Source organism: Dermochelys coriacea, chromosome 10, assembly GCF_009764565.3.
Source record: "Dermochelys coriacea isolate rDerCor1 chromosome 10, rDerCor1.pri.v4, whole genome shotgun sequence".
NCBI classification, from domain to species: domain Eukaryota; kingdom Metazoa; phylum Chordata; order Testudines; family Dermochelyidae; genus Dermochelys; species Dermochelys coriacea.
Window position 1 is genome coordinate 16,568,764 of NC_050077.1, and position 20,785 is coordinate 16,589,548.

At 41.1% G+C, this 20,785-nt stretch overlaps 1 protein-coding gene across 4 annotated transcripts in view; it reads right to left on the reverse strand.

The window, feature by feature from the left end:
* Positions 1-1,683: 1,683 nt before the first annotated feature.
* LOC119862706 (putative short-chain dehydrogenase/reductase family 42E member 2) overlaps positions 1,684-20,785 on the reverse strand; it is a 35,714-nt gene continuing 16,612 nt past the window's right edge. For 3 of the 4 annotated variants that reach the window (XM_043493817.1, XM_038419879.2, XM_038419880.2), the window contains exons 6-12: positions 18,539-18,614; positions 17,237-17,319; positions 13,441-13,578; positions 9,833-9,898; positions 7,465-7,528; positions 6,654-6,727; positions 1,684-1,972 (exon numbers count right to left, since the gene is read on the reverse strand). In XM_043493817.1, the coding sequence (XP_043349752.1) occupies positions 1,763-1,972; positions 6,654-6,727; positions 7,465-7,528; positions 9,833-9,898; positions 13,441-13,578; positions 17,237-17,319; positions 18,539-18,614 (711 nt within the window). In that variant the 3' untranslated portion in view covers positions 1,684-1,762. The remainder of the gene's footprint in view (positions 1,973-6,653; positions 6,728-7,464; positions 7,529-9,832; positions 9,899-13,440; positions 13,579-17,236; positions 17,320-18,538; positions 18,615-20,785) is intronic. The other variant, XM_038419884.2, reaches the window with a different exon arrangement.

The following is a 20,785-nucleotide window of genomic DNA, read 5'->3' on the forward strand; positions in this document are numbered from 1 at the left end:
GTAATCTGGGGCATTTTGCAGTACCTTGCTGCTGTAGACTCTAACAGGTACAGCTCCCAAACAGCCAGCAGCAGGTCACTTCTAGATGTGCTTGTGTAACTGCAAAGTGCCAGTCCCACATTGGCTTGCACCAATCTCGGTTATAATGAAGAGTGATCCCAACACACTCCCAGTCCTGGACTTTCCCTCAGAAAGGCATGCCTTGTACTGCCTAACCCTTTCCTGGACAGTCTAAATATATTTAGTCCGTCATTCCTTTATGGGAATAATATGCCAGCTTATTACCTTAAATGGAGTTACCCAGACACTTCAATTTAACCACACTGTATTAAATAAAACAAGTTTATTAACTACAAAGAGATAGGTTTTACGTGAGGACAAGTAATGATGCATGAATATCAGAAAAAGTTACAAAAAAATAAAGATAAAATTCTTTCTAGCACCTAATTTAACAAACTATAGCCTTTTTATAGTTTCAGTCCTCCTTGTGAAAAACACTTTCAGCTGAGAACCAGGAGACAGAATCCATGTGGAAGGATGTTCCCTGCTGTTTTTTCACCTGTTTAAGCAGGAAGGGAGAACAAAGGAAGCTCAATGACTCTGTTTAGTGTTTAAATGCAAATTAAGGCAAGCACACATTCCTTTGTTTTGGACAGACCTGTTTGCCTACTTCTGCCTGGGCAGGGCTGTGGGGTTTGGAACATGTGTTACTAACATCATACAGAGAAATCCTATAAATTCATATATAATGTTGCCACACACATTTTATCAGGCAGTACCAACCAGCAAATTATGGGTTTTCAAATGATACCATACAAAAAGATAATTAGAATATGTAGACTGTGAATACAGGGCTATATTCTGTCACACCTTCCTTTTTCAAATAGATTAATTATCTAGCATATAGCATAACAGTTGGACCACCTTCAAGATAAAGAGATTCAAAACAAGGAGATATAAACTTTAGCATTAAAAATGTCTGACATAAATGCAATACAGGAAGAAAACATTTCCCTAACTTTAGTGTTATTTAATGACATTTAACAGAAGATTCATAACATTCCAATTTTAATGTATCAGTGTTAATAAAAGTAAGAGATTGTGTGTGAGTGCATGTCCTGAAAAAAAGACTTTTATTTTACCTCTTGTGCAGTTTCAGAATACAGTTAATTCACAGAAGAAATTACAGTATGTGTAACTTTTTCTGTGCAATCACTGCCCATTATGTATATGAATTATTTTTTCTTCTTTGTTCTATTTCCTGGTTCCTTTGTATTCCTCACAGTAATATGCAGTGGCTGTGGCCGTTGTTCTGTCAGAATTGTCTGGTCAATACTTTCCTTATTATAGCTACTTGCTTTTGTTTATAAACCACTGCAGACATACTATAGCTACTCCTCCTCCAGTTTTTTCTGCCCTTGAGCAACCATTTTCAGAAGGAGTTCTTTTGAGATCAAGCAAATAGAAACAGCAGCTCTGGTTCCTGCATTTGTCAATGGTGGTCTCCTTTGGCTTTGCAACTGTATTATACTTTAAAAATGTAGTAGCTTCAACCTTTAAGAACAATTGCTGATATGCCAATTTTTTTTTATTTAATAGCAAAAACAGCTTAAAAATACATCAGAGCAAATAACTTATTCAAAGAATAATGAAGTTCATGTGGACTGAGGAATACACTGTGACTGATTAAAATTAGTTTATTAATACTCAATAAACAAATTAATGGTGACTTTCTGTGAAATAACTATGTAAAGGTGTATGCTTAAGAAAATAATACAAAGAAGAAGATCAAACATAAACAGGTGCCAAGGACAAGCCAGATTTTAAGGAACTTATGATGGTCCTGGCACTTGGGTCTAGTTTGAAGATAATGATCCACAGAATCAGCAAGTGTGAATTTTTTTGGGCAGTAACCTAGCTGATTACATGCCTTATCTATTCGGAATGTGTGAGTTACAGTGATGTTCCACACCTAAAAAGCAAAAGAACAATTAATAGTGATTCAAATATAGAATTAATTTAGGTGCCACTATTAGAACAGATATGTAAATAAATGGGTGGGCTGACTGAGCAGACACAAAACACAGCAACAGAGAGTACAGTGTATTCAACCAGACAGAATCTTTATAAATACAAACCAAACAGGGTTGCCATAACCTAGCACAGTCTGACTATGCCTTCCTCCAGTTCTGCCATATGCCCTTGGATGGGGGAACCAGGGGTGCGTGGCACAGAACTGCTGTGCCATCTCTACACCACCTGGGGATCCCCCTATGCAAAGCTACTTCAGCCAGCTTGCTATCCCCTGTGTGTCACTGGAGCTAGAAGTTGGTGCAAAGTGAATGTAAAATGCCAGCAAATCAGAACTGTTGCAGTTTAAATCTATGTAAAGTGAGTGTAAGACTACTCGGGGTGCAAGGCAATGGAAAGTGATCAATGGCTCCATGTCTAGTTGGCAGCCGGTGTCAAGTGGAGTGCCCCAGGGGTCGGTCCTGGGGCCCGTTTTGTTCAATATCTTCATAAATGATCTGGAGGATGGTGTGGATTGCACTCTCAGCAAATTTGCGGATGATACTAAACTGGGAGGAGTGGTAGATACGCTGGAGGGGAGGGATAGGATACAGAAGGACCTAGACAAATTGGAAGATTGGGCCAAAAGAAATCTAATGAGGTTCAATAAGGATAAGTGCAGGGTCCTGCACTTAGGATGGAAGAATCCAATGCACCGCTACAGACTAGGGACCGAATGGCTCGGCAGCAGTTCTGCGGAAAAGGACCTAGGGGTGACAGTGGACGAGAAGCTGGATATGAGTCAGCAGTGTGCCCTTGTTGCCAAGAAGGCCAATGGCATTTTGGGATGTATAAGTAGGGGCATAGCGAGCAGATCGAGGGACGTGATCGTTCCCCTCTATTCGACACTGGTGAGGCCTCATCTGGAGTACTGTGTCCAGTTTTGGGCCCCACACTACAAGAAGGATGTGGATAAATTGGAAAGAGTACAGCGAAGGGCAACAAAAATGATTAGGGGTCTAGAGCACATGACTTATGAGGAGAGGCTGAGGGAGCTGGGATTGTTTAGTCTGCAGAAGAGAAGAATGAGGGGGGATTTGATAGCTGCTTTCAACTACCTGAAAGGGGGTTTCAAAGAGGATGGCTCTAGACTGTTCTCAATGGTAGCAGATGACAGAACGAGGAGTAATGGTCTCAAGTTGCAATGGGGGAGGTTTAGATTGGATATTAGGAAAAACTTTTTCACTAAGAGGGTGGTGAAACACTGGAATGCGTTACCTAGGGAGGTGGTAGAATCTCCTTCCTTAGAGGTTTTTAAGGTCAGGCTTGACAAAGCCCTGGCTAGGATGATTTAACTGGGACTTGGTCCTGCTTTGAGCAGGGGGTTGGACTAGATGACCTTCTGGGGTCCCTTCCAACCCTGATATTCTATGATTCTATGATTCTATGAAAAGCAGGCTATTTGTTTCTTTCCACATAGCAATGCCACATTGATCCACTAGATGACACTATTCAAACACCCCCGGCCACCTAACAGAGTCCTTCTCTCATTTTAATAAGTATCAGCCCTCTCCAGCCTGTGAATAATATTCGTGTTTAATTGTTGTTTCTATGCTCGAATCTCTTTCTAAGGGGTTTATAAATCAGTAATTAATTCTGTCGAGTGAAATATCTCTTTTTTAAAAAACAAAAACAGACATTTAAACAGATTTAACATCAAATGCCAAATCCTGCTTAATTTGCTCATAGTCCCACTGAAGTCATGAGAGCTAATTAAGCAGGATTTGGACATATCTTATAGAAAAGGCATCCAATATTGATTTTAAAATGGTCAGTGATGGAGAATCCACCTCCAGCTGTTGGTAGGTTGTTCCAATGATTGAAACCTCCACACTGCTCTCATAATCCCCTGCTCTCTGGCAACATTTACACAGTCTAAAAAACTGGGAATAATACAGTGGTGAATCAGGCCCAGTCTCCCTCAACAATCTGTGTATAACTTCAGATGATACTATGTGGACATATGTATAGAAAAATACCGGTAAGTGTTTAATTAGAATGGCTTCATTGTGATATTTTATAAAATTTAAAATAGCTACCATACCAATGTTAGAAAAATCAATCATAAACCCTGAGCCCTATGAGTGGGTGGGTACGGGTATATCTTTGCCCCTATATATTGCATAATATATGGTAATATAAAAGATAGACATTTATCATGTGTCATTCATGTTTTGAGGTTTGTATTGATTCATGCTGTGCTCACTGGATGTGCTGAGATAAGGCAGTAAAGCAGGTCACATTCCAGTGCATTTTGACACTGATCTACCTAGAATGAATCTTGATGAAGGGTGCTTCACCTCTTTTTTTTTTTTTTTTTTAAAAGACTGTCATTACCCAAAAAGGGCAAAAAGCATATTTAAATTATATATATAAGCATATTTAAATAACCAAGTTTTTCTTTTTTAAAAAGCTGATATTTGATTGAAACCACTCACATTGCCCAAGTATTGAAAAGATCTTAGGATAGTGCTTCATGTTACATGCTGCAAAACTCCACATTACAAAATGGCAGCCAAATTCTGCCCTTGGCTTCTATTGTGTAAATGAAAACCTCCTCTTGCTTCCAAGGGCAGGTCTATGCTACGGGGGAAAGTCGATCTAAGCTACGCAATTTGAGTTACGTTAGTAGCATAACTCAAGTCAACGTAGCTTAGATCTACTTACCGCAGGGTCCACACTACACTATGTTGATGGGAAAACATTTTCTCGTCGACTCCCTCTTAGTCTTCTCATTCCAGTGCAGTACCGGAGTCGACAGGAGAGTGATCTGCGGTCGATTTAATGAGTCTTCACTAGACCCGCTAAATGAGTGGTCACCAACCGGTCGATTGTGAATAACTGGTTGATCCTAGAGGATCTTTCAGTTGATCACAATCTCCAGTGGGGCTGCGGCTAAGACAGGCTCCCTGCTTGCCCCAGTCCCACGCGGCTCCCGGAAGTGGCCAGCGTGGCCCCAGGGACAGTGGGGGAGGGATCTCCCTCCAAACACTGTTCCTGCCTGCATGCACCACCCTCACAGCTCCCATTGGCCAGGAACTAGGAGCTATGGCCAGTGGGAGCTGCGGGGTGGTGCTTGCAGAGAGGGGCAGCGTGCAGAGCCACTTGCCGGCTGCCACCACCGGAGTGCGTTGGCCCCTTCTGGGAGCGGTGTGGGACTCGGGCAGGCAGGAGCCTGCCTTAGCGACAGTCATGCTGCACCGCCAACTGGGAGCTGCCCAAGGTAAGTGCTGCCCGGTGGGAAGCCACACCCCAACCACCAGCCCCACTGTGCAGAGCGGCCTGACCCCTCCACCTAGGGGCTGGACATGCTGGTCACCTCGAGGAGCAGAGCAGCGCAGAGTCAGGGCAAGCAGGGATTCTGCCTTAGACTTACTGTGCTGCTGACCAGGAGCCACCCGAGGTAAGCGCCTCCCATCCGGAGCCTGCACCCCAACCCCCTACCCCAGCCCAGAGCCCCCTCCCAGATCCCACACCCCGACCTGCACCCTAATCCCCTGCCCCAGCCCTGAGCCCTCTCATGCACCCTAATCCCCTGCCCCAGCCCTGACCTCACTCCAAGCCCAAAGGGGCCTTACAAAATCTAATAGCCCCAGGCCCACAGGAGAATTAATTCGGCCCTGGTGATACTACCCCTCCTGTGGAGTTTCCTCTAGGAGGGAGGAAAATTGTGTGCAAAGCCTTTCCTGGAAGAAAAAGAGGGTTTCTTTTGGAAGCTCCCTGGATACAGTAGAGATGGTAAAAAATTTTCTGATGGAATTTTTTTTTTGTTAGAAAACATTGATTTTTCCTATCATGATGTGATATTTCATATCCTATTATATTAGGACATGTCATTCCATGCCATAATATAATAGTAAAATATTTAGACTTTTATAATATAAATTATAATAGAACAACAGTGAAAATAATAATGTCAAAAGAAAACATTTAGATGAGGTTAAAACAAACAAACAAAATCTTAGAAATTTCATTTAATGGGAAATTTAAAATTTTCAACTTTTTGTTCTGATTTGGGGGAAAAAAAATAATCAAAGTGTCATCATTTCTCTTGGAATGGAAATTGTGAGTTTTGACCACCATTAAGTTATGGTATCTGCTGGGAGTACAGTCTCCATACCTTGCCTGTCCTTTTCCTACTGCTAGAGACTCCTGGTCTGCAGCTGCCTCTGGAACCTCCCTTTAACATGCAGTTCCATAATATGAAGTGGCTCATTGGAAATGATAATACAGCCTATGGTCCGTTTTACCTCTTATGTGGATTCCCGGCTGGTGGCATGAGGGATGATGCACTTAGCTCTCCTGTACTCCCTGACATACCCCCTCTGGCCCATATACTTGAAAAGTAGGGAAACAGTATGGAGGGCCTTCTTGGGAGGGGGTGGAGATGGGGTAGAAAAATGGTGTTAAAGAGGTGACAGATTCTCTCTGCCCCTGCATGGAAAAGTGGAGCTCTATATGCAGGGAATCCACTCCACACATGCATCCAGAGGAGATGTTCCCCTCCATTGATATTAAGCGTTTCTTGAGAACTTTAGCCAGAGACTTTATAAATGCATGCATAATCATCTTTATACTTTTACCTCATTTCTGGTCAAGAAAGGTGTAAAGCTAAAAACTGGTTTCAACGCCAGGTGCAGGCATTCCGTCACTGTGGCTGTGGACAGAAAGTTGATAAAATGAGATAACAATAGTAAAGTGAGCATAACATAGGGCTTGTCTTTGCTGCCAAAAAAAGCCATGTTTTTTTACCTGGGGGTAACTAATGTGAATGAGTTCTCAAGAGATTAAAAACACAAGTGAAGACAAGGTACTTTAGTTTTACCGTGAAGTAAACTCGTTGAGGTCAACCCAATGTGGGGTATAGGATGACCTTAGTGAGTCTAACTAAAGCATCTTGTCTTCACTGTGTTTTCACCCCAGCATAGCCCACATATATTAGTTATCCTGAAGTAAAAAAAAAAAACAAACAAAAAAACAAACAAAAAAAACTTAGCTTTTTTAGCAATGAAGACAAGCCCATGGTGATGGCAGGTGTTGTGGGCTAGATCCTGTGTTTGTTGCACACCCAAACCACCCTCTGAAGTCAGTGGGTGTGCTGGGTTTGCTACAGAAGCAGGAGCCAATGTTTTGAAAATAACATATAATTTACAGATTATTTGATGAACCCAAAGATATCTTATCTCCTTTTGTAGAGAAGTACTTATTACACTTTTACAGGTATTACATAATTCCAGCTAGTACAATTGCACAATTATTATAGTAATTACACAAGTTTAAATCTGTATATTCCTTTTACAGAACTGCCATGCAGATTACCAGTGAAGTGGAAATAAAAGATGAAACGCAAAATAAAATAGCATAATAATCTAATACTTGTTTTACTCTTTTTACCTGCTGTATAAACGAGGAAAGCAGGAATACGTATCCATGGCCTACTGTAACCTAATTTTTCAAACTGGGAGGGATTTAAAAAAAAAAAAAAAAAAGAGAATAAGATCAAAGTATTCATACTAAATTGGGTCAGTGCAGCAAGAATATGCAGAAATAATTACTGTCAAATTATAAATCTGAATTTTTTTCCCAATTCAGCTATTACTATTTTTAAAATGTTTTTCAGTTGAATATCCCTATGCCTGCCAACACAATGAGATGATATAGGCAGAGATATCTATTTTAAAACAATAGAGGACATGAGAGGAGTGCATTTTTTATATCTTGAGTACAGTCCTGAAGTTTATTGCATTGATGTTCATGGGAATTTCGTCTGTGCTTGCACTACAGGATGTGGCCTTTAGTGGAGGTTCAAAATCCTAGCCTGCTAATTATGAACATATCCCGATGCTTCTGTTTTATGTTTACAATGAAATTTAAGGGCATGATTTTCCAGGGCCTTGCATCTTGAGGAGCCATTTACAACAAAGCAGTCTCTGTACCATAGTGCTACCAGATAAAAATGGTAGCATTTTACATGCACTTTGGACAACTCTGCACAGTGGTAAATGACTACACAAGATAGTGAAGAATCAGGATTTATAGCTTTTTAATTAAATTAGGTCATAATAAAGGGCCTTACTCTGCATTCTTGCACATCTAAAACTCCTGTTGAAGCCGATGGGAGTTTATCTTTGTGAGCTATCATTTTGCTAAAGTCTGTGAGAATACAGGACTGGGTTCTGATCTGATAAATAGAAATAATAGAAATGTAGAACTGGAAGGGACCTCAATAGGTCATGTAGTCCAGTCCCCGGCACTGAGGTAGGAAAGTGTTGTCTAGACCATCTCTGAGAGGTGTTTGTCTAACCTGTGCTTAAAAACCTGCAATGATGGAGCTTCCACAGCCTCCCTAGATAATTTGTTCTAGTCCTTAACTACCGTGACAGTTAGGAAGTTTTTCCTAATGTCTAATATAAACCTTCCTTGCTGCAATTTAGTCCCATTACTTCTTGTGTTGTCCCTCAGTGGTTAATGAGAACAATTTATCACCCTTTTCTTTTATGTACTTGAAGATTGTTATGTTTCCCCTCAGTCTTCTCTTTTCCAGACAACAAATAGTTTTTAAAATCTTTCCTCATAGGTCATGCTTTCTAGATCTTGATTATTTTGTTGTTCTCCTCTGGACTTTCTTCTATTAGTCCACATCTTTCCCAAAGTGTGGTGCCCAGAACTGGACACACTACTTCACTTGAGGCCTTTATCAGTGCTGAGTAGAGTGGAAGAATTACTTCTTGTGTCTTGTTTACAAAACTCCTGCTAATACATCCCAGAATAATGTATGCTTAGTTGCAACAGTATTACATTATGGACTCATTTAGTTTGTGATCCACTGTAATCCCCAGATCCTTTTCTGAAGTTCTCCTCCCTTGGCAGTCATTTCCCATTTTCTATTTGTGAAACTGATTATTCTTTCCTAAGTGGAGTACTTTGCGTTTGTCCTTACTGAATTTCACCCTGTTCAAATCAGACCATTTCTCCAGTATATCAAGTTCATTTTAAACTCAAATCCTGTTCTCCAATACACTTGCAGCCTCTCCCAGCTTGGTATGAGTATACTTGTATGTATAATGTATAAGTATACTTTCTATGCCATTATCCAACTTATCAATATATTGAATAGAACCAACCCAGGACAGATCCCTGTGGGATCCTCACAATATGCCCTTCCAAATAGATTGTGAACCATTGATAATTACTCTGAGTATGCTTTTCCAGCCAGTTGTGCATCCACCTTATAAAAGGTTTGGCTGGGCCAGTGATACTCAGACTGAGGCTTGAGAGCCGCAAGTGGCTCTTTAATGCATCTCCTGCAGCTCATGATATTAAAACGCTGTGAGATTTATTAACCAATCTAAGTTATTATCCAGTCAGGATGCTTTTACTATGTTATTAACCAATTGTAGTTGATAAAATAATAATACTTGGTCAGTCAATTTTGCTGCAAGTATATTATACACCCCCGCCCGCCCAATGAATTCACACTATTGTGGCTCTTTAAGGTAATGGTCTGAGTATCACTGGTCAAGGATATATTTATCCAGTTTGTTTATTAGATTGTCATGTGAAACAGTATCAAAAGCCTTACTAAAGTTGAAATGTATCAAATATATTTATATATTTCTTAAATATATCAAAGTTTTAAGTTTTGCTTCTTCAGGTAATTACTGTGGTATTGGCTTCATTTAGCTGATATGTTCTTTCTAGATTAGTTATATGTTCAAGTCCCATACACTGTATTAGAACTAAATATGTGTATAGTACATACTAACGGAGTTATCCATTCAGAAAAGATGACATTCTCGCCGTCATGTATGTAATATGCCTGACCACTCTGTTAAAGAGGTAGAGAAAAGACAGATTAGAAACATAATACTGTGGATGGAGTGACATTTTCTTTTTATCTTTTAAGACTATCTTTATTCATTTTGTAAATAACAGCAACATAATTAAAAGCAAACATTTACAAATCAACAAGCAACCTCCATTGGAACTAATTCTGATCCTCATGTAAGTTTCACACATCTGTAAATTCACTTAAGTTACTGGAGTTACTCATGATTTATTACACTGATATATAAAAAAAAGAGCAGATTCAGGTTCATTATGTTTAGGACTTCTGCTATGATTAAAACAATCAACCTAGTTGTCATAGCACTGAGGTTTTTCTTTATATTTTTGCAGGGGCCAAAATTACATTAGACTTGATGAATTCACCAGAGTTGGCAATACTGACATGTTAGTTAATGCAACTTCTTGATGTCATGTTCTCTTTGGCACTTCTTCCTGCTTTAAAAACAATGGCGTGTTCTTTAATGATTTTACCTATGTATCATTTTTTATACTAGGAGCATTAGTGACACTATTAAGATTTCCTATGGATTTATACTAGAACTGCCTATATTCAGTTCATAACATTCTGAATATTTCATTTAGTGAGATGAAGTTTGCCAGATGTTATCTCAGAATAAAGGCAATTTTTTTTGAAAGTTTGAACAAATACACTTCTGTGGTTCTCAATTAACAAGAGTGAAAAATACATTTTCCCCATATGTGATGTGGTTTGCAGATCCTATTCTATCCCAGAGCAAGGCCTGGGCTAGTGAGGCCCCTCCCCTCAACAGCTACAGGTCATGCTCCAGTTTAAATGGGCACTGGTAGGCCAGGAGAAGGAGTTACAAGCTGTACTAGGAAGTGATGCTGATGCCTGGAGCTATGGGATGAGGGACTACAGAATTGGTATGGCCACTTGGGAAGCGGTGATCCATATGCTTCTCCTGTTTGGAGTTGGGAACTCACAAGAGGCCCCAAAGAACTGGACATTGTCCACCCCGGCAGACTAAGCTATTAATACTAAGATTGTGACTACACTCAAAAGGGAGGTGCCAGAGCCTGGCAGGAAGTGCCCCAGGTTAGGACACTGTGGAGTGGGAAGACCTAGGTTCCTCTCCCCTGCTTCCATGCCACTGTTGTGATGGAAGCTGAGGAAAGAAGAGAAGAGGAGGGACTGAGACCCACTGTTTATGGTCCAGCAGGGCCCTGTCCAGAACGAGCAGACTGCAAAAGAACTGTGGCACCACTGTCTGACCACTAGGCCAGCTGCCTATTGGACTGATCAGCTACACCATATAAAAAAAGATTATAATTTTTTTCCCCAACAAATTCAGCACTGACATGATATGGAGTAAAGAAGTTGAAATTTGTCAGGGAAATGGCCCACAGTGAGAAGTTTTTTGAGTGTTAGCATGATTACTAGATTGGATTTGACTAAGTTATGCAGGTTTGAAAAATTTCAGGGAGGAATATTCTTTTTATCTGTATGGATTGGTCAAGTCTCTCAAACCCTATTATGCCAGCTTTGCAGAATTATCAAGAACCTACTAGCCAGCCCAGGAAAAACATCTACTAATCCATACTTAAACAAACACCAACACACTGTCAGGTCCTGAACCCAGTTCTGTGTGGGTCCAGGAAGTCATTGCACTCCAGTTCTCCAGTGGCAGCTCACACAGACAGCAGTTGGGGCCAGAGTCCATGAAGCCCAACTGGGGCACAAGCCCTTCCCCTACTCTCTGACTGAGAGAGGTCGAAGGCTCCTTGTTGGGCTGCAGCCCCTATTTAAGCCAGAGGAGGAAACAGGAAGTTGTTTGTACAAATGAGCTTCACCCTGCCATGGGCCACTGGTATGGTGTTTATCTGTTCCTGCCTTCTGATCTTGACCTCCTGGTATCCTGTCTTGGCCTGACTCTTGGAAACAGATTCTTGATCTCTGACCTCCCGTTCATCTCTAGATTCTGATCTCCTGGCTTTCCAACCCAGCCTGATTCCTGGATATTGGCTCCTGGTCACTGGACCCTCTGTCTGCACCCACTGCTAAACCCTTGGTCAGGCTGCACATGCCCCGGCCCTGACATATACAGAGCTCCCACTTCCTTGCCCATAGAACCACACATATACCAGATAACACCACCTCTCCATTATTTAAGTCCCACACTCCATGTGCCAAATGTACACCTCATCTCATCCCCTCCCTCCTCAACACTCAATCTTCATTCAGTCACCCACCAGCTGCATCTCAGTAACGCACCCATTCTCTAACTACCAACTCATCTGTTCTCTACCCTCACCAAACTGATCAATTTTCTTTTCCTTACCCCACAAATTCATCAGCTCATATTCCAGTGTCTAGCAATACTCCCCAAATTCAACAATTCTCTTCTCTCCTCCCTCCTTTCTCTCCAAATTGATCTGTTCTCTTCCTTGACTCATGGTGTAGCAGTCTCTTCCAAGCTGTACAAGGTACTTCAGCCCCTCCAAGTTGGGCCTCGTCCTTGCTACTGTAGCTGCCTGAATAACTTCCCAAAAATGGGGTCCCAAGCCTTCCCTTGGTGGCAGGAAACTCTCTCTCCCTCTGGTTGCTCTACTTGCATCATCACTTCCAAAAAACTTGGGGAGGTTTGAAGGGTTGATGTCTATAGCCTCCATCACTGAACAGGGTGGCCAGTGTCACTGTTGGGATTTCTGCCCCTCCCTGGAGGAGAGGGTAGAGGGCAATAGAACAGGGGTTTTCTGGGACTCGCCTTAGCTAACTGGGGGTGAGAATAAAACAACCTGGCCCAGAAGACGCGGCGCCTAGAGGAGCTGCTGATCTTCCCTTCACCATAGGCCCAGGGCAGGGAATACTCCGAAGAGCCCAGAGGATTCATATGGGGTGACTGCAGCTGTTTCTACAGTAGCTCAGCTGCTGAACTGAGTCAGAAGGAGAGGTGCAATCTATGAGCCTGACTGATGCTGGAGCTGCCAGGCAGTGTGAGCGCAGCTGCTGCTGCAACACTGTCAGGTGTGTAATGGTTCATGCTCTTAAGATTTTTGTCACAACAATAAGGGATAGAAATTTAAGTAAAAATATTCAGAAGTGTTCACTAATTTTGAATATCCACATTTTTGGGAATGCTGAGCATGTACAAATTAGGTCCCAAAGGTTTCAGATTGGTCAATTAAAAATGTACACATCTAGAATCAAAGCCTGCTTTTGGGAAAAACTTAAATAAAAACTTTGATTCTAGAGAATTTATGATTGCCATATTCACTTGGGGAAGATTCCTACTCAACCTGGGCAGGCAGGAAACCCTACCTTTGCAAAACTAGCTTACAAGAAGAAAAAGATGTGACACAAAAATATTAACAAGATGAATGTGAGCTGCATTTACAAAGAAGACATTTCGCATGTGGAACTGCATAGTTTGCATATGTAGTACTTTTGAGAATTTAGCAGATTGACTTTTAGACACAGAGTTTTATCTAAAAGCCACAGAAAGTGACCCATATTTTAAAATTGTATCCAACTGGATAGGATATTTAAAATTGTTTACTTACCGCTATATAGCCCTTCTCAGGGGTGAGAGCTTCAGCAGCTAAGAGATGAGCTTGCACAAGATTTCCTACATGAACCCAGTTCATCTGAGCTTTGGGATTTCCAAATTTGAAGTTAAATAGCCCTCTTTGGATATTCATCTGTAGAAACAGACAGCATATGCAAAAGACTAAAAAATTGCTTTTCATTGTTCAAAGTACTTGAGATCCTGGAAACCTGCCATACAAACTGTGGGGCCACTGGATGATCAAGGCATTAAAGGAGCACTTGAGGAACACAAGGGCATTGTGAAGAAGCTAAACAAATTCTTTGTACCGGTCTTCACTGCAGAGGATGTGAGGGAGATTCCCACACCTGAGCCATTCTTTTTAGGTAATAAATCTGAGGAATTGTCCCAGATTGGGGTGTCAATAGAGGAGGTTTTGGAACAAATTGATAAATTAAACAGTAATAAGTCTTCAGGACCAGATGGTAATTCATCCAAGAGTTCTGATGGAACTCAAATAGTTCTGCAGTATCATAACTGTGGTATATAACTTATCACTTAAATCAGCTTCTGTTCCAGATGACAGGCAGATAGCTAATGCGACGGTAATTTTTTAAAAAGGACCAGAGGCAATCCTGGCAATTACAGACCAGTCAGCCTAACTTTCAGTATCAGGCAAAATTGGTTGAAACTATGTTAAAGCACAGAATTATCAGACATATAAATAAACACGATTTGTTGGGGAAGATTTAACATGGCTTTTGTATGGGGAAGTCATGCCTAACTAATCTATTAGAATTCTCTGAGGGGGTCAAACAAACATGTGGACAAGGGTAATCCAATGGACATAGTGTACTTAGATTTTCAAAAAGCCTTTGACAAGGTCCCGCACCAAAGGCTCTTAAGCAAACTAAGCAGTCATGGGATAAGAGGGAAGGTCCTGTCATGGATCAGTAACTGGTTACAAGACAGGAAATAAAGGGTAGGAATAAATGGTCAGTTTTCAGAATAGAGAGAGGTAAACAGTGGTGTCCCACCAGGGCTCTGTACTGGGATCAGTGCCATTGAACCTATTTATAAATGATTTGGAAAAAGGGGTAAAACAGTGAGGTGGCAAAGTTTGCAGCTGACACAAAATTACTCTGGACACTTAGGTCCAAACTAACTGCAAAGAGTTAGAAAGGGATCTCACAAAACTTGGTGACTGGGCAACAAAATGACAGATGAAATTCAAATGTTGGAAAATGCACAATAATGCACACTGGAAAACATAATCCTAATTAGCTGTTACCACTCAAGAAAGAGATCTTAAAGTCATTGCAGATAGTTCTCTGAAAATATCCGCTCAACGTATGGCAGCAGTCAAAAAGATAAAGTTAGGAACCATTAGAAAAGGGATAGATAATAAAAACAGAATATATCATAATGCCACTATATAAATTCATGATACACCCATACCTTGAATACTGTGTGCAGTTCTGATCACTCGCTCTCAAAAAGATATATTAGAAATGGAAGAGGTACAAAGAAGGGCAACAACAATGATGAGGGGTATGGAACAGCTTCCATATGAGGAGAGATTAAAAAGCCTGGGATTTGTCATCTCTTTTCTAATCTGAACAAGAAGGTATGTGATAGAGGTGTGGAGAAAGTGAATAGGGAAATGTTATTTACTCCTTCACATAACACAGGAGCTAGGGGTCATCCAATGAAGTTAAAAGGCAGCAGATTTAAAACAAACAAAAAAGTTCCTTCACACAATGCAGTCAATCTGTGGAACTCATTGCCAGAGGATGCTGTGAAGGTGAAAACTATAAAAAAATTATATTTCAAAAAGATGATATAGATCCATCAATACTATTAGTCAAGATGGTCAGGGATGCAACCTCATGCTCTGTGTAACCCTAGGCCGCTGACTGCCAGATGCTGGGACTGGATGACAGGGCATAGATCTGTGACTGAATGCACCCCTATATTCACACCCTACACACTACTGTAATAATCTTTGTACAAAATATGCCTTGTGAGGTATCATAGGAAAACTAATAACTCACTGGTCAATAATATGGTGAAAGTATATAGCAACATTATATGTAAAGTTATGAACGTGGACTGAAATTCAGACATGTCATGCTTTCTACGAAATATCACAACCATATACAAATGATGAATATGGGGGTTACAGGCTGCTACTTTGAGGTCCTATGCATCACAGGGGTTATTGGGTAATCTGGCATATGGCTAAACCTGTTTCTCAAAAACAAAGGACAAGGTGATGACAGCTTTGTTATCAAAGTTGATGGGTAACCACCTGTCAAGTGGCCATTCTTCAGCAAAGAAGCGGGCCTGAACAGATCAATCTACATTTTAGCAAACAGCATGGAATCTTTTTCATCGCAAGACTCCATGACTCCAACCTCACAGTGGAAATGAATTTTATCTAGGGGTAACTCTCAGGAAAATGCATTTTAAAAGGTGACCGGGCTATATAAATGAGGGGCAAAAACACCCCCAGGGATCTCTCCCTATCTATCTCCCTTTCTCTTTCACCTAAGATGACAAAGGAAGCAGCCATTTGACTTTGGGAAGAGATTCTGATCTGAAATTTCATCAGCCCTGTTGCTGAGATCAAGTCTAATTTGTTAAATTTTAGCACTAGAAAGCATTTTATCTTTATTTCTGTTGTAGCCATTTCTGACTTTAATGCCTTGTACTCTCTTAAAACCTACAAAGGTAATAAACTTGTTTTATTCTTTAATCAAAACTAATCCAGTGTTGTCTTTAAACTGAACTGTAGGGGTAACTCCATTTAAAGTAGCAAACTGTTGTACATTGAGAGGGACAATGGACCTCCAATATCTGGACTATCCAGGAGAGAGCTGGTCAGTGAAGAACACATGTTTTTGGGGAGAATATCTGGGTCCAGGAGTGTATTGGGGGTCATCCTGTAAACACTAAGCAAGGCTCGTGGAAGCCTGAGTGTGACTAGAGTGTGTTGGCAGGCTTCAGCTGTACATGCTCAGGGTGTTATCTTCATGCTGGAAGGCTGTGAGTGGCCCAGGTGGGAGCCACAGCAGCAAAGCACTGTGAGGCACCCCAGGTTGTAGGGCAGGTGATGATACAACCCCTCACTGTCTGGGCTGCACCCCAGAATGTGACAGGATTACTTGATAATTGCCCTGTTCTGTTAATTCCCTTTGAAGCACCTGGCATTGGCCACAGTCATAAGACGGATACTGGGCTCGATGGACCATTGGTCTGACTCAGTATGGCTGTTCTTATGCATGAAATAACTGCAGGAAGGGGTGATTTGCTAAGCAATGTGATTCATTAAAGTAGTCATTGCCTAAAAACCAAACGTTTGCCTCTTTAAAAACAAAAACACAAAAAACCCCAACATCTAAAACTTGACATCAGGAAGATTTAACTACAGCTACATGTCATGGCTATGGTCTGATTAAACAATAGTAAAATATGATTTCAGGATTTTTTGAGAATATTTTATGCTGAAGTTAAAGCTTACTTAACAAAACAAATAATGCATAATAGCCAGTGATGCAGGTGTAGCCCTTTCTTCATAACATTAGCCCAGTTTTTGTCTATCAAAAAAACCCATGTTTATAATTTTCATTCCCATCATCCTCCAGTTATGTTATTTGTCAGCTTGCATTATGTGGTTAGTCAACAAAAGGCTGTTTGAGGGATTGTTTAGATCAGTAACCAGGATACTAGCTTTTGAATTTTTTAGACTTAAACAGTACAGGTACTATAATATTTGTAATGCACTCCAGAGCTGATAATACAGTACATACTAATACTCGTGGCAGGTGTTTTTGCTCTTCTGGTCCATAGATGCCTGGCGGGCGAAGAACACATGTATGGAGCTTATCTCCTCCTAGGAGATAGAATGAAATGTGATTTTCAAATAGTTTCCATATCAGTACACGACAGGTATACTTCATATACTATTTATAATTTTATTTTGAAAACCATAAGAGGCCAAACACACTGGTCCCTTTGTAGTAAATTCTCTTAATCTTCTTTTACAATGTGAATTTAATACTCATGAAATGTGCTGGCTTATGAGTCCTGAAAATTGAAATTCTCTGACCATAAAATAGCTGCAATATGAACAGCATCTTACATATTTCCCTACCAATATACCCTCATACCTAACTCGCAGAGGCCACCTCTTATGGTCTATTTATAAAATAAATGCTCATCTTCAGGCACACAGAACACTGAAAATCACAATATCTAATACAACTAGCTATATTCAGACACCTCCTCTGATCACAGCTGTAGCAGTATCACAAAGAGATAGAAACAGTTTCTCAAGCAGTCAGCATCCAAATCAGTTAGTTTTGACCTTAAAAAATCCTAAACCTTTAAATATCTCATAGAAGTCAATAGGCAGCCTGTGCTCTCTACTGAGAACAGATATGATGTGCTTTCTGTATGAAACTACTTATAAGTAACAGACACATTCTGCACTAATAGTTTCAAGTCGTATCCCCATGTAGAGTACATCAAAGTGGTGTGGGTCTGAGCTCACAGCCGTGGATAATGGTAGCAAGGTCTGCCTCTGATAGACAAGAGCATACCCTGCTTGCCTAGTGTAGATTGAATAAAGCCTTCTTGGCCACAGCTGCTATCTGTGTACTCAGGATTTGAGAAACTAACATAACTCAGAAACTGAAAATCTAAGTAACAAGCATCTGTCTGCCTTCTTCCTTATCTGTTGCAAGTCATCTGTAAGCCCTAATGACCTGTGAGGATGAAGCTGGTGGAGAGAGTGTTTAGGGGCCACTGTGTCTATAGTGAAGCTTAGTGGGACCGTTGGCATGAGTATATGTGTATATGAATAAGGAATGCAGGCTCAGAGCCTATATTTGCAGTAGAACTTATAAACATTTTTAATTGACTTGAAGAAATAAGGTTTTAATTTTCTAAATCTTGGATTATCCCTTTCCCCCTTTGTGTATAGTCTCTTGTCCACCTGCATATACATGGACACTGGGATTAGACACATTAATTGAGGGAAGAAAAGACCCCTTTAAGTTCATAGTTTGACATACAGTAGTGATATCAGAAAAGTAGATTTTTATATGTACCTTTTAGTGGGGTTCCATTAGCTGCAAGGATCATTTGGTCTGCCATTGCTTTGGTTCTAGAATAATGATTAACCTGCTGAAAAGAGAGCAAATATAATGAATTGCCTAACTATATCCCTACATTGGTAAATGACACCTCTGATAACTTTTCAGTAAACTTGTACATCTATCCAGCTTGCAGACATAACCTCAATAAAATCTTCTCAAAACATAAGATGTGGAGAAATTATTTAGGCCTCCAACCATAAATTATCTGTTTATGACAAAAGAGACAGGTTAGCATTTTTGGCTAAACAAGTTTAGATTCCCAGTAAACTGAGCATGGCACTCTTTTAAATTTCTATTTTTACTTATGATATGCTTCAAATATATGCTTTGATTCAAATTATTCTTTGGTAAGGTAGATATTTTTGATATAAGTAACAGTATTGTGAAAACAATAGGGTAAATACATATCAATTAAGTGATTTTTAATTTATACATTTACTCATGCCAGATTTCTCATTAATCTTAAAATTTAAGTTGCTTAACTAGAGTATAGACTTGAATGGCTCAATTCTCCCATGTTCTGGGGCAGCTCTGGGGCATTCTGGCTGCAGTGTCCCTAAAATCAGCTTCCTGGAGGACTGCCCCAATGTAGAGAAATCACAAGGTGGCAGAGTGTTGCCACAGTGGTTCCTATATGTCCCAACTCACAGCTGACATTATAGGGGCATAGCTAGGGAAAAACGGGTGAGACTGGGGCTCCTTTTCATGCAGCTGATCACAGGCTTTTGAAATGGTCTCTTAGTGGTAGGAAGAGGCTGATGTAGGAGCTGCTATAGAGTCTCTAAATGACCTGAGGTTTCCACTGAAATATATCAGGTGGCACAAAGGGAGCAAAAACCACTGATAAGCTCCCTGCTTAGCGTTCCTTTGGTACAAAGGAGTCTGCAACATGTATAGAACCAGAAAGAGTGGTTACTTACTTTACGGTTCTTTGAGATACATTGTCTGCATAGATTCCATTTTTGGTGGTGTGCATGAGCCCCATGTGCACACGGTTGAATTCTCTTTTGAATAGCAGTGTCCATTGGGGCCACACATGCTCCCTGAGAGACCTTGTGACCCCTGTAGTTAAGGGTATAAGGAGTAGGGAGGCCCCAACTGCTTCTCAGTTCCTTTGCCAATAAAGAATTCCATAAAGCAGGATTCTGAATTAGTGGATATGGAGGACTGGGTAGTGGAATCTGCGTGGACAATATATCTCAAAGAACCACAGTTACCTTTTTTCCTTCTGCAAGTGATTGTCTACACTCTTAGGGTAGGTCTACACTGCAATTAGACACCTGCAGCTGGCCTGTGCCAGTTGACTCAGGCTCATGAGTAAGGCTAAGAATTTATCACGGATATTTTTAGTAAAAGTCACGGACAGGTCATGGGCAATAATGAAAAATTCACAGAAGCCCCTGACTGGTTTCTGTCTTTTACTAAAAATATCCATGAAAAAATGGGGAGTTTGGGCAGCTGTGGGTAGGCTGGGAGCTCCAAGCTGCAGGGGTTCCCCCTGGCGCCTGTGGAGGTAGAGAGCTCCGAGGGTTCCCCCTGGTGCCCATGGTAGCCAGGAGCAGCAGGGGGTCTGCTTGCCACCTGCGGTGGCCAGAAGCTGCAGGGGGCTCCGGCTGCCTTGGGTAACGAGGGTACCCCACAGCTCCCTGCCTTCGCAGGTGGCAGGGGACCCTGCAGCTCCCAACTGGAGCTGGCTGAAATCATGGAGGTCTTTGGAAGTCACAGATTCCATGACCTTCATGACTAAATCGCAGCCTTACTCATTAGGCTTGGACTAAGGGGCTGTTTAATTGCAGTATAGACATTTGGGCCCAGGCTGGAGAGCTTGGGCTGTAAAACCCTGCGAAGTGGGAGGGTCCCAGAGTTCGGGCTGTAGCCTGAGCCCAGAAGTCTACACTACAATGAAACAGACCTACAGCTTGAGCCCTGGGAGCTCTAGTCAGCTGGCACAGGCCAGCTGTGGCTTTTTATTTGAAGTGTAGACATACCCTTGGTGACTAGCAAGCAGTATCTCATCCTCACAGATGGGTAAATGGAGTCTACTTAAAGATCGATTGATGGATGGCTCTGCCTAAACTTGCATCTAATCTTGAGGTAAAATTATGGACTGATCCATGGTGCCACCAGATATATCTCAGACATTGGGATACTGTTTAAAGAGGTGGTAGAGGCTGCTTAGGCTCAAGTAGATTGAAACAG